The sequence below is a fragment of the Falco rusticolus genome, chromosome 4, assembly GCF_015220075.1.
Source record: "Falco rusticolus isolate bFalRus1 chromosome 4, bFalRus1.pri, whole genome shotgun sequence".
Classification (NCBI taxonomy): domain Eukaryota; kingdom Metazoa; phylum Chordata; class Aves; order Falconiformes; family Falconidae; genus Falco; species Falco rusticolus.
The window spans coordinates 51,776,430-51,790,202 of record NC_051190.1 but is presented as its reverse complement, the minus strand read 5'-3'; the positions used below and the strand labels follow the sequence as shown (position 1 = coordinate 51,790,202).

Below are 13,773 nucleotides of genomic sequence, written 5' to 3'. Positions count from 1 at the left end.
GCTGCTGTTTCGGGATGGGAGGGATTCCCCCAGCTTCCCCGGGTCCCGGCAGCTCTGCAGATCCCTGCCAGACTCGTAGCAGGTCATCAGCCTCCGTGCTGCACTTTATTCATCTGCAGCCGACGGCAAGACCAGCCACCCCTTAAGAGCTGGGGGTGCAGAGCCGTGTCAGAGCAATGCAGGTGGGTGCACTGAAGAAAAACATGTTTGGGGGAGTCCAGCATCTGCCAAGGATGAACAGGAGCTCTGTACTGCAGAGGACACTGGCTGGAAAACCTGTCTCAAGTGCCTTTCAGATTCATTAAATCAATTATACCAGATGCCTCCGTGCCGGCTCCATGTGTTTTTACTCAAAATAATCCCATCACACTCCATTATTTATACCTGGGTGCTGGCTGTCACGGTCTTAAAAATAAATGTATCTTGTCTCACTTCCCAGGCTGTCAGCCTCAGCCCTGGCTCGGTGAGAAGGCTCCTTTCGGGCTAGCCTTGCTGGCACTGCCACCCTGCAGCCTGTCCCTTGTCCCATCCGATGTGGCCGTGCCAGACCTCCTGCATCTCCATCCATTCCCACCAGCCGCACCTTCCCATCACCAGGGTGAGCACCCCATGGGAAACCACTTCAAGGACTTAGCCTCCCACAAAAATTAAACCAAACCAAACAAACAAAAGGGAAAGAAAGAAAGAAAGAAAGAAAAAAAAAAAAAGAAAAAAAAAAAAGAAAAAAAAAAAAAGCCAGTTGGCTTCCTGAACCAGTTCACAGCAGGGTCAAACACATGCCAGCACAGGCAGCTACAGGCAAGGTGCGGCCACAGTAGAATCCACTCAGACGGGTGTAAAAGGTTGTTAAACTCCAGCCTACAGCCACAGTTTCACAGATGCGCAAAAGGCAGCGCTTCAACAACAGTCCAGCTGCCCTCCTCTCTACCTCTCCTCTTCACAAGGTCTCTCCATGAATCAGATCCAGGAATCAAAGCAGAGAGAAACCAAGAGTTTCCTTTTTCCTGCTGGGTTACTTTTAACCTGGCTTGGTTTATTTTAACCTCAGCTCACCAGAGGGAAGGCAGAAAGAGCAGCAAAAGCATACGAGTATCTTCCCGGCAGCATTGGCTCAACATCTGCATGGCATCACCTTGGGAAACTACAGCTGAAGCAAAATACTTCTATTTATTTGGCTCCCTTGCATAAAACCTGTCAAACGGTGCATGGAGGAGGCAGCTGTTGACTGTCACTGCTTCCAGGGATTAGGGGAAGGAGCTGTGAATAAGCAGACATGAATTTGAGTCCTGACTATGACCACCAAACCTGCATATCCTAAAGGAAACCGAGACCCACCGTACTACAAAAGCAAGCAGAGCTCCTAATTCACAGGACTGTCAGCAGCAACACGCAGACAAAACACTATTCACCTGCAAGCTCGACTTCTAGTTCCCACCTTTTATTTGTCCTGAGTACAGTGTTGTTTTAAGTATTGATATTTTGGCACCCCTCTACTCCCAGACCTTATTTCCCAGCCTTTCCTAACCACTTGGTTACAAAAGGTTTCCAGAGCTTAGAAGCAAAAAAGCAAAACCCCGTATTTCACTCAATCAGCTTCCAAGCCAGAGCTGCCCACAAGACAAACAAAATGAGTGTTTAAGAATAAACTGCTTTTCAGGGTTTATTATCAACAGCTTTCCCTGTAGGTACCAATCAGCCAACACAATGCCAGAGCCTGCCTGGCTAAGGACCTCGCTGCAGGCATCAAGAAGCAGTCGAAACCTCCAGCAAACTCCAGATCCACATCAATGCTCAAGCCCCCTTGACCCTCACCTTCCCCATCACCCCAGGGATGCCCAAGAGCTGCCATCCCAGACCCTGCAGCAACACCAGCACAGCTCTGAAGGACCCTCCTGTCTCAAAGTCAACCCCGTTCATGGGGTGGCATTGTAGAGAAGAGCCTTGAGGAACTTTTCCCATGGTTGGATGACTGACCGCCCCTGGCCGCCCACCGTGTATTTGCATGTCGCTGGTGGAAGCACAATCCTTTTGTCTGCAGGCTTCCATCTCCAGCCATTTGAGCACCGCTGCGATAGTTTATTACTTTCCTAATAAAGCCTGAATAGAAATGAAGCCTTTGTAGCCCTAAGTGTGTGTTTTATTCTCACTGTAATAACTTTACTACGCTCTGTTTCCACAGCAACTGTTTTCTCAGCCGCTTGGTACTTTGCTTTCAGGAACGCAAGGCTGCTTTGCTCCACCAAAATAAAAACTGAGCAGAAAAAAAAACCAAAACTGAGGACAGCAGCAAGCCAAGCTGCCAGACCACACACTGCTCTTCAGCCAGAGAGATGCTTCGGCTGCTTCGGTCAGAGCCCACCAGCATTTGCAGATTGACCGACTCTTCGGGACAGCCAAGAAAACAGGCGGAAGGGCTCCTCATCCGCAGCAATAGCAGGAAAACACGATGCAGAGCTACGCTGGGAAGGAAACGAGCAGTGCCGTGCCCTTCCTCCCCTCCTACCTCTCTTGCCAGCACGGGCAGGCATAGAGGAGCAGGGAAGCAATCTGGCTGCAAAGCGAAAGCAACATTAAACAAAAGGCTGGGCTGCAGCCAAAGCAGCTTTTTCCGACGTGATACACGACACAGCCATGAAAGCTTTAGTGCCGGGGCAGGGATGCTGAGCGAAGGAGCAGGTGGGAGAGCCTTCCTCCCTGCACTAACACAGCCGAAAGGTTGTACAGCCTCAGAGGGAAGGCTCCTGCTTTTTTACCTTGTCTGAGGCTTTTTGGCCAACAGAGCGGCAGAAGCAGCGATGGAGCTATTGCACTCGCTAGGTTATTGCATTACGAAGGTTCAGTGCGGAGAAAGGCACCTGCCCTGTTCAGGTGAGCCTGCACATCGGCACGGCAGCCGAGCAGGAGCGGAGCCGTGTTGCTCCAGTGTCCCCACCACCACCTCCCACACAACAATTTCCACCTTGGTTTTGCCGATGGATGCTTTTGGAAAATGAGCAGCATCCCCCTGAGCTACCACATATTCTGTTTTAAAAGGAGAGGAATACCAGGTCTCTTACTGGGAAATTACCTACTAGGGGATCCTGTTATTTAGCTACAGCAATCAAACGCTGTCCCAGAATTTAACAGCAGCAAAGCCAAGTGCAAAAGGAAAAAGAAAGCCAGTACATCCAGAACATGCCTGCACAATAAGGTCTCTCTATGATTGTAAATGCTAAATACTACTTTCACAGCAAGGACTTTTTTCCATACAACAGTTCCTCCCAAAGTTACAGAAGAAGTACTACACCACCCACTTTACAAGTTAAGAAAGCGAGGGAAGACTGCAAGGAAGGAGAAGGTGGAATCTGAATGCAGGAACTCATATATAGAGGTATATATGCATGCACTTATATGGACAATACTGAAATACATGCCTACAACAAGCATTTCCACAGAAGCCAAGAGCACAACCATCTGTTCTACTCCCTTGCAAATTCAAACACTACAGACAAAGAATGCTTATTAAGCCACTTTATACTTTTTTGTGCCGGTTTCATGGTATTTCAAAGCAGAGATCTCATCAGTTGTTTTATTTATTATTCTCTCATATTATTTTTTACACCTATATACAACTAAACATTTTTGGAGAGCTTTCCTTAAGCTAATCTGACAGAGAACCTGAGCAAGTAGAGACAAAGCATCCACTTTTTCCCTCTTTTCGGTGCTACCAACACTTACCTTGGCACAAAACCCCCAACAGTCCCAAGCAAACTGGATTTTTACAGCACAGGCAAAGATGTAACCCAGGGCCAAACACCAGTTTCTCCACTGACCCACAGGCACTCCTGTTGTTTACCTCTGTACCTGGTTTCACATGAAGCCTTGGGAATAACCTGAAGCTGCCACATTTCAGGCCCAAAACCATATGTGTCCCAAGAGACACAGACAAGATTACAAAATTAAAGGAAGAAAGAAGGAGTATACTTTGTCATGAGGGCTGCACAAGTTCAAGCAATCTGTGCTGGCTGCAAGATACAGGTGAAACCTCAATGTGCACAGAACAGATTTTCTTATTTCAGCTTGTCCCTAACTTTTGGCAAACACCTTCTGGCCTTAGATGCTTCACGTTGTCTTCCCCGCCAGCCCGGATTACACGTTCGAGGTGCTTTGGTGCCCTTCACTGCCTCCCATCACACTCCTAAAGGTCACTTGATTTTTGCTTATTAAAAACGTCCTTTGTAGCAGTCCTAAATCCACTGAGGAATGCATTTACTGCTTAGATCAGCTTTGGATCCCCACTACTGCACCACATTTGCACCTTAAGGAGTGTGCCTGAAAGTTCATATAGATGCTGCTTTTCCCTGTTGGCATTTGTATTTCAAATTACTTTCTTCCAGATGAAAATACATTACCCTTGAAACGTTCATGCTTTACACTAGATGATCTGAAGAGCGGGATGATTTGCATTTGCTGTATCTACAGAACTAAGGGCATCAGGAAAACAAATGTCGAGCCCTAGTTAAAGAAAAAAAAAAACAACCAAAAAGATGCTGTGAGTCGTCAAAGGAAACAGAACCAAACCTGAATAAAGGAAAAGCTTTTAAAGCTTCAAAAATAGAATCTGAAAGGGAATCATGCACTTACATGGGTGGAAAAGCTTCAGACTGACCTTTAACTACATTGCTTTTGTTCAACAAAAGCCTCCTTGAATTTTACTACAATTTACAAAGCTGAAATGCTCAGGACCATGCTGATGTTGCCTTCCTAGTAATAACCATCAAGTATTTCCTTCAGTAAGACGATGCCAAGTGAAATTCCTGCACGAATTGTTGTAGGTTCAGGCCTGCTTTCCTATGGATTTGACTCTGGGTATGTTCTCAGAGGTTTAATAAAGCAGAAGCTCCAATCAAAACATTCTCCACAGTTGAACACACACAACAATCTCCCAAATCTGTTTCCTGATAGCTGGTAACAGCTGAGCTCACACTGAAACTTTCAGGAGGGTGGTTAAAAAAAAAAGGCTTCTTTCTATATCCAACCTCTTTTCCTGAAGCTTGTAGGGGCCTTGTAGCTACCGAGTGCCCACCCTCCATCGCTCCACTATGAAACTGGTCAATGGGGCCAGCAGCTGGGGAGGAAAGACACAACCCCATCAGCCTTGCATCCTTGGAAAGACAAGGTTTCTCTGTTGAAAATCACAAAAGCTACCTACAGCAGGTAATTTCAGTAACCTAAAGATAAAGTTGTTATATAGCAGTTTATCCATTTGAAGGCTAAAAACAAGATTTCCCCAAGGCAGAGTTTGCTTGCTGTCCGTATCTCCTCTGGCTACCACAAGGCATCCCTCTGGCTATGCGTTACCCTTTGGAGCTCCCACTCATTCAGCATGAGTGTGCTATCAGCAATGGATGAAAAGAGACTTCACGTCCATTACTATTTCCATGGAGCCCATTCTAAAGCTCCAGCAAAAAGGCAACCCAGACAGCACAGCTGGGACTACTGAGCGGTAGATTAAAAGAGCCAAGGTCTTAGCACTGTCTACTTTGGGTTGAAAAGGACAGCTTAATCTTTTTTTATGGGTACAGATGAAAAGAGAGAAATTATGTAAAAAGTCTCTGTCCATTACCATGGCGATGCAAAAGTAAGTCAAGATTAATGAGCATCAGGAAAATCAGAACTCATAAACTTTCTGCTGGTTGCTCCTAGGAAAGTTAACCCTCTATTTACAAGATACGCTCCTGATAGGGTTTTTTATATCACCACAGTTCCATACTAAAAAAGAAGGAAAACATCTGGCATGGTCTTTTCAAAGATTTTTGCCTCCAAGTGCCAACTTCTGCTGGGCCGCTACGCTGGTGGTCTGACAAGGTGGCAACGGTGCCAGCAAAAAGCAATGTGAAAAAAAGCTAGTCTGAGTCAAGCAGATTCTGGCTAAAGCATCTCCTTGTGCTAACCTTGGCCTAAGGAACAGCACCCCAAACATGCCAGGAGCTGCCCCAACAGTTCAGAAGCATGTGTGGTGGGTGAGGGACAGGGAAGTGCCAGCCATGCTGGAGAAGAAAGGATGTCAGGGCTCAAATGGGACTAGCCTTGAGGACTTCTTGTCCCTATCGTGCCCATATTGCACCAAAACCTTCTCTGCCTTTCATGTAGTGAGTCCAATTTGCTTTACATCTCCCCATGGGTCATCCTTTCCCATTCTGCCAGGTCTCCTTGCCACTTTGAGCATGCTGGCCCATCCTCGCTGAGCCTCAGCCAGGACACAGCAGCCCATCAAAGCCCCAAACGAAACAGAAAAGGGTTGCTACATGCATCTTCCCAGCAGAGAGCTGCTCCATCAGATGCGTCCAACACTGCCAGCTGCCCTTCCATTTCCAACCTACTGCCACCCAAATCCTCCCTGTGCATGGTGAACTTTGGCTCTTCGTCTTTACAGGGGCCACAAGCTGTATTTTAGAAATGGGAGGGGTGGGGGAGAATCCCCCTTAAACCCTAGAAACTGGCAGGGAAAGGGCAGAGGTGGGCACAAAACTCCTCTCAACACTTCAAGTGCATTCAGCATATGACAGCCTGACCCAGCACTCCCTTAAACCACTCTGCTCACAGTCTCAGGAAGCCAAACTTGGGAAGTTTCCTCTGAAGCCCTCCTCTCCTTTGTTATCCAAATTAACCCAGCAGAAACGTGCCACAGCCCTGTCACACCACCGGCAGCCATGAACTATTTCCTCTCATTTCAATAGCAGCCACACACAAGATTATTTCAACAGCTGGATCAAAGGAGCAGACCCAGGTTACAAGCAGCATCCGAAACGACAGCTCCTCTACTCGTATATCTGTTGCTAAAAATAAGTAGCTGTGGGAAAAGTACTTAGCCCCTTGCAAGAAAGATAACGTACGTACTTCTTTTTCACTACTACTTTGTTTCTCTGGTGCTATCCAGAGGAAAAGCCTATCAAATCCTTTACTAAACACACATACACATATTTTTAACTGAAATAAGATTCCTCGCCCTAAGCCAAAAGCATTTGTGGATGACATGCATGCTATACTGCGATACCTAAATGAACCAAAGGGCCCATGACCTCCCCCTCTCCCACCCTTTTTTACCAGCACAGTTTTCCTTGACATGGATGGATCCCCAAAATCAGCTTAGCTTTTGCAGAGACCTCAGTATTTTTAAGATGCAAGCTCCAATTTACAAGGTGCTTACAAACCCATCACAGGACACGCCTGCTGGAAGAACTGACATTACATGGTGGTTCTAACAGGGTTCAAAGCAAGGTAAACTCCAGTGCACGCTGCACCCAAGCAAAGACTTTGTCTAACTCCAAACTGGGCAGATGTGAATGCATCCAAGAGCTAGTTTCAAGGGCAACCTGCAGACAAGCATTTCATAAATACAAATAACTACAGTTAATTATCAACTTGCTCAGCAGAAAGCTGTGGTTATGGAAACACAGTTTCTTGTGTATTAAGGAGAGGACTTGCAAAAAAAGTTAAGTGTTCATATAGGCAGGGACAACAACTCCCCTTAGACAGGCCAGTGGTGATCAACAGAGCTATCTTGTGACATCTTATCTAGGACAGGGACTTGCTTTCTGCTCCAAACACCATTTTGGACTGAACCCTCCATTAAGCAGATGAATCTCCCCAAAAGCTTCAGTCTGATCTGTAGCACAAGGATTTTATAGTTGAGGTGGTGCAAGTGCTTTCAGCTTTTCACAGGAAGCGCCACGCTGCTGCACTCCTTTTAATCACAAAAATTGCAAAGTACTATCAAAACTCAGCCTCTAAGGTCGCCATCCTGAAAATGCCCATGGTTTTCTGTATCTCACTGCCGGTCAAACTGCTCCAGCTTGCTTGAGCAAGCGCTTGCAGGACCTCAGTGTGTGGAAACAGTCACCTCCAGCCAGGTAAACAGATTCAGAAGACCTTGCTCTCCCATTCTGCTTCAAAACACAGTTAGGCGATAGTTGGGAAGAGCTAAACTAAAGGCAATAAATACAATCGTACTAAGCTAAATCTTGAACTGGGCAAAAGTTGTTCTTCAGCTAAAACAAAAACAGTCTTCCTGAGAAACATGAACAGAATGTTTTAATCTGATTTTCAGACGTTAGGCAAGAAAAAAAAAAAGACACAGCAGATAATCAGGGCTTTACCACACGATACTGCAAGGATAAAACCTCAACACCATCATTAGCACGAGCCTTGGGCAAAGAGAGCACAACAGACCAGTTCAACACTCATGCAGCTTTTACTGCCCTTACTCAGCCATTTGAAAAATAAAAGCCACACGAAAAATCCCACTCTTTAGCCCGCAAAGGCCTTCCTTTAGGCGAGGTCAGCAGGGCACAGCACAGTGTGGTTAGGAAAAGGCTGTCCCCACTTTCCCCCGCAGATGGAACCGTTTGCTACTTAAAACAAACAAACAAACAAAAAACCAACTTAAACTTGAAAAGACCTACGTCACTGAGTGACCTTTCACAAGGCTCCCTGCAAAAACTTGGTGGGGTTTTCCTGTTAATTGAAGGTGGCAGTGAAAACATGAGCTAAGTGCCAGTTATATAAGCCACCAGCTTCAGAAACTTTTTTTGAGTGCTGTAAGCTGGCAGAAAAATATGTACAGCCCCGTCACAGGCTACGGTACTTCCCCGCGCACTTGCCCTCCTGCACAGCAGAAAGCTTACTTTCAACGTTGCTCCCATCACCTTTCCACCTGATTCTCCAATAGCTTCTAGATAACACCATACCATGGGGTTTTTTTGCTTGGTTTGAGATTTTGGGGGGTATAAATCAGGGAGAGATGATCTTTCAATTTGCAGGACTCACAGAAACAGTAAAAACACTTGTACAAAGCAACAACAACAAAAAAAAAATCCTGGCTCAGTCTGCACTCATCAGACTTAACCCAAGGAAGTAAAAACAGTCTTATACAATAAATAACCTGGTTGCTGAGAAGCATCAAGAGAAGCCTTAGCGGGTCAGACTAAAAGATGGGGTTCAGGCATTTCAGCTACATGCTGGCAAACCACAGAGCAGCCCTTTAGCTCTCCAGCCACCACACAGCAGGCTGTGCAGACACCCTCAGGGCTTGTACACTTAGTGAGCAACTGCTGCAAGGTATTTTGATTTTACTTTTTTTTTTTTTTGGGGGGGTGGGGGTGGGGGCAGGACCAAGAGGAAAGCTTACAAACGAAGATTACAGTTACACAATTGAAAAACTGCATTTTTTGCCAGAACAGGAAGCAATATTCAATATGCCAACAAGTCAGAGTCCACAATTTGATTGTTCACTACTGAAAGACTATTTTAGTTAAATTCAGGAAGGAAATGGCCTCTCTGATACCATACCTGATCCCTGACATTGCACACTCTGCTGATGCCAAGGCCGTACACTGTTGAGAATCCAGCATCAGCTTGCATACTATTTTAGGCATATTTGCATAAGCAAGTGGTGACTGACATTTCTCAAATGTAAATTATGCCCTGAACTCAAACACACACACACGTGCACTTTTTATTGAGTAAAAACCCCAATTGCTACCAGTCAATAAAAGGCAACAGGTTGGGTGAGCACAGCAGAAAGCACAAGATCATCCACTGACTGAATGGACACGCTGGAGGGAAGAGGTGCCACCCAGAGGGACCTGGGCGGGCTGGAGAGGTGGGTCCATGCCAACCTCGTGGGGTTCAACAAGGCCAAGTGCAAGGTCCTGCACCCGGGTCAGGGCAGCCCCCAGTATCAGGCTGGGCAGAGAACGGGTTGGGAGCAGCCCTGAGGAAAGGGACTGGGGGTGCTGGTGGGCGAGAAGCTGGACGTGACCCGGCCACGTGCGCTCGCAGCCCAGAAAGCCCCCCGTGCCATGGGCTGCATCCCCAGCAGCGTGGCCGCCGGGGCGAGGGAGGGGGCTCTGCCCCTCTGCCCCGCTCTGCTGAGACCCCCCTGCAGCGCCGCCTCCAGCTCCGGGGCCCCCAGCATAAGGAGGGCACGGACCTGTTGGAGTGGGGCCAGAGGAGGCCACGGAGATGGCCAGAGGGCTGGAGCCCCTCTGCTGCGCAGCCGGGCTGGGAGCGCTGGGGCTGTTCAGCCCGGAGAAGGGAAGGCTCCTGGAGACCCTGGAGCACCTTCCAGCACCCAAAGGGGCCAGCGAGGAAGCTGGGGAGGGGCTTTTCCCAAGGGCCTGCAGCGCCAGGACAAGGGGGAACGGCTTTGCGCTGAGAGAGGGCAGATGGAGATCAGAGCTGAGGGAGAATCCTTCCCTGTGAGGGTGGTGAGGCGTCAGCACGGGCTGCCCAGAGCAGCTGTGGGTGCCCCAGCCCTGGCAGTGCCCAAGGCCAGGCTGGATGGGGCTGGGAGCCACCGGGGCTGGGGGAAGGGGGCCCTGCGCGTGGCAGGGGTGGGACTGGGGGGGCTTTAAGGGCCCTTCAACCCAAACCGTTCTGGGATTCTACGATTCTACCTCACTTGTTTTTTCAACAATCCAGGCAAGGATCTGCAGGTCCCCTCTTCTTCTCTATCCCCCACACTCTCTGCCAGAGTTTGGGCTGTTGCAAGCACCGCAAAGGACTTGGGAAAGACCAGACTCATGAGATGACAGCGTTTGCAGGTGAGATCACCCACAAGGAAACCCAACAACAGCTGGCAGAAGGGTTGTAAAATCACACCCAACTGAGCAATGAGACAGCAGGTGAAATCCAGAGCCTGATGTAAAGCAACACACATGGGGGGGAAAAATAATTGTGGCTACACATGCACAGGGAACAGGCTCCCAGTGAGCTCTGCTGCTGGGGAAAGGTCCCTGTTGAGACTGACAGGACTGGAAAAAGTTTTGATGGCTGAAGACAGGCTCACATGGCCGAAGTGAGAATACAAGGGGGGAAAAAAAACCCAGGACATCATGTGCCAGAGTTGTAAACCCACCAGTGCCCCACATCCCGAGCCAAGCACACAGTCCCAGATCTCCCCTCGGAAAAAGGTATGCCAGTGCTCAGGGAAGGACCAGGGAAAGGCACTGAGATGATTCAGAGAGATCTGTATACAAACACCACAGCCTGAACCTGGAAAGAGACCGAGCGCACTACAAAGTCATAAACAGGGACACAGAATGACTTGTGTTTCTCACAAGGGCTGCGTGAGAGAGCACTCAAGGCAACTTTCACTTAATGGGTTTAAAACCAAAGAAGTAGTTTTGTCATTAAATGGTGGGACTCTGTCTCACGGGGCTACAAAAGCCAAGAGTAAAAATGGATTTAGAGAGGCTTGGACAAACTTACCAGGACAAGTCCACCAGAAGCCATCACAAGCTACCAGGCATTATGCTGGTAATACAAGATACTACTTGTGAGAAGAATGGCTTTAGCCTTCACAGGGGCCAAGTCAGAAAATTGCACCCAAAATTTAAACAGTGCAGCAATAGAACGATAACGACACCCTGTGTGCTCCACAACCACTCCGTCTCAGTGCCTCTAGAATTGCCAGACAGGAGCGAATAGAAAGAGCTTTTCTTTTAGAAGGAGCTTTTCTTTTCACCAGCTTTTCTTCTCAGTAAGGCTAGGCATGGAGCTGTATCCCACTTTTGTCCTTTCAGAAAGCTCAGCTCTCTGCTAATCAGGAACGCCTCAAGGCAAGAGACCAGCAGAATTCGCTTGGCCTGCCCACCAAAGTCATGGCTTTTGTAAATAACCCCAAGAGAAGGTCCCTTGCTGGAGCGACAGGACATCTTCCCACGTTACTGGATCGTGCTAACCTGGATCAACAGATTCAGGATGATGTGGCAGAAGAGGAGCAGAGCTAGCACCGCCTTACTGGCCCAAAAGAGGAGAATTAAGCAATGCCAGGTTGTGCAGACACCCTGAAGCACCGCTGCCTTCCTCAGCAGGCGCTGCCGAGATACTCACTTGCCAAGTTTCTCAAGTTTACTCCATACTTCTTACACCCTCAATAAAAAAAAAAATAATTTCTACTTTAATATTCTGAGCTCAGCATTTGCAGAAGCAACAATGACAGCCGGGTAAAATAACTGGAGGTTTTTGGGTGAGGATTCAATCCATCACAAAACATTTCAGATAAAGTCCTTAAGAACCAATCCCGGACATTTTGCTGCCAGCAGGAATACAAGATGGACAATATCCACAGCGTACTCCTCTGAGGCTGAGCAAGGAGCCTGCCGCACCATCCACAGTGCACACATCTAAGAAAAATATCCCAATTTACAGACCCGCTTGGCCCTGGCTTTGATAAGGCAACACAACTGGTCCCTCAGCATCCTCACGCCTGCGCTAAAGGTAGCTGGGTCTCAGTGTCTCCCTGGAAGGCAAGTTTAAAGGCCCAGAAAGCACCAGAGAAATGTAACATGTTATTAATTAACCCCGGGGGTGAATCTCGGGTTTCATCCTCACTACCAAACCCAGATCGCAGCTTGGATTTCAGCTGTGACACACACACAGTAAACTGGGGGGATAAGATAGAAAAATCAAGACACATAATCACGCGAGGCGGGTGTTTAGCAACAGCCGGGGACAGCAGACAAGGCAGAGCAGCACCAGGAGGGGTCTTACAGAGCCAGCACAGACCCCACGGATGGGACCAAAGAGACCCAGCACCGTCACTGGGGCATCACCCAGATCCCAAGCCCCCTCCTCCAGTGCCTTCACCCCTCTTACCCACATCCCCTTCCCCACAGTCCGGGACCCCCTCTGCCCTACTCTTTTCCTCTCCCCGACCCCACAGCCCCCTCCCCACTGCCTCCCCACACACACACCCCAGACACCAGCCATCCTTCCCCTTAACCCTCAGTGCCCCAGGACCTGAACCCCTCGCAACGACCAGCCCCACCAGCCTGGTGGCCCCCAACCCCCCAGCCCTCTCCAAGCACCCCTGGACCCCCACTTCACCCACAGCACCATCCCCCCACCCTCAGGCCCCCCTGTCCCCCCTAAACTCCTTCTTCACCCCCTACTCTCTGCCTCAGGCCCCTCCCTAACCCAAGGACCCCCTCCAAACTCTCTGGCTCCAGACCTCACTACCTGCTGTCCCTCAAGCCCTCCCAACACCCCTAGGCCCACCTTAGACCCTCTGTGCCCCCCCCCCCCAACACGCCCAGGCCCACCTCTGAGCCTCTGTGCCCCCCGCCAACAACGCCAGGCCCACCTCAGACCCTCTGTGGCCCCCTCAGAGCCTCTGTGCCCCCTCCCCCATCCCCAGGCCCACCTCAGCCCCTTGGTGCCCACCTCAGTCCCCCTGTGCTCCCCTCAACACCCCAGGCCCACCTCAGACCCCCTGCCCCCACCACTAGGCCTACTCCAGACCCTCATACCCCTCTATCCGCCACCCCAAACACCTCCCACCCCCACCGCACCTGAAGCGTGCGCTGCCGCAGGGCCCGCAACCTCTCCCGCCGCCGCCGCGCTTCCTCCTCCAGCCTCCCCAAAGCCGGGCCCGCCGCCGCCTCCTCCGCCTCCACGCCACCACCGGGCGCCGCCATCTTCCTCCCTCTCCCCCGCGCTCCGTACGACCCCCGGCGCGCACGCGCGGCAGGCGCGGCTCATCGACCGCCGAGCGCATCGCTCAGCAAGCCGCGGCTATCGGGCGCAACTGCGGCGGGGGGGGGGGGGACGCGGAAAAAAAAAATAAAAATTTTAAAATGTGTAATTTTATTTTTTTTTTCATAGGCAAAATAGCCCCAAATCCTACTTCTTTGCCAGGCTAGGCTTATTCCCAGCCCTCCTAAGGTGCGCAAAGCTCAGCTGGTTTAATTGGGGGGGTAATCATGGGGTGGGGGGCATTTTACCACC

At 49.4% G+C, this 13,773-nt stretch overlaps 1 protein-coding gene and 1 long non-coding RNA gene across 3 annotated transcripts in view; one reads left to right on the top strand and one right to left on the bottom strand.

The window, feature by feature from the left end:
- The window catches only part of CCDC12 (coiled-coil domain containing 12), a 42,021-nt gene extending 28,442 nt beyond the window's left edge, over window positions 1-13,579 (bottom strand). The window contains exon 1 of one of the 2 annotated variants that reach the window (XM_037386139.1): window positions 13,338-13,579. In XM_037386139.1, the coding sequence (XP_037242036.1) occupies window positions 13,338-13,543 (206 nt within the window). In that variant the 5' untranslated portion in view covers window positions 13,544-13,579. The remainder of the gene's footprint in view (window positions 1-13,337) is intronic. The other variant, XM_037386140.1, reaches the window with a different exon arrangement.
- On the top strand, window positions 9,538-12,276 carry LOC119147330. Its single transcript, XR_005103992.1, has 3 exons — window positions 9,538-9,643; window positions 10,465-10,586; window positions 11,568-12,276. It is a non-coding gene; the product is annotated as an uncharacterized LOC119147330 (long non-coding RNA).
- Window positions 13,580-13,773: the final 194 nt, after the last annotated feature.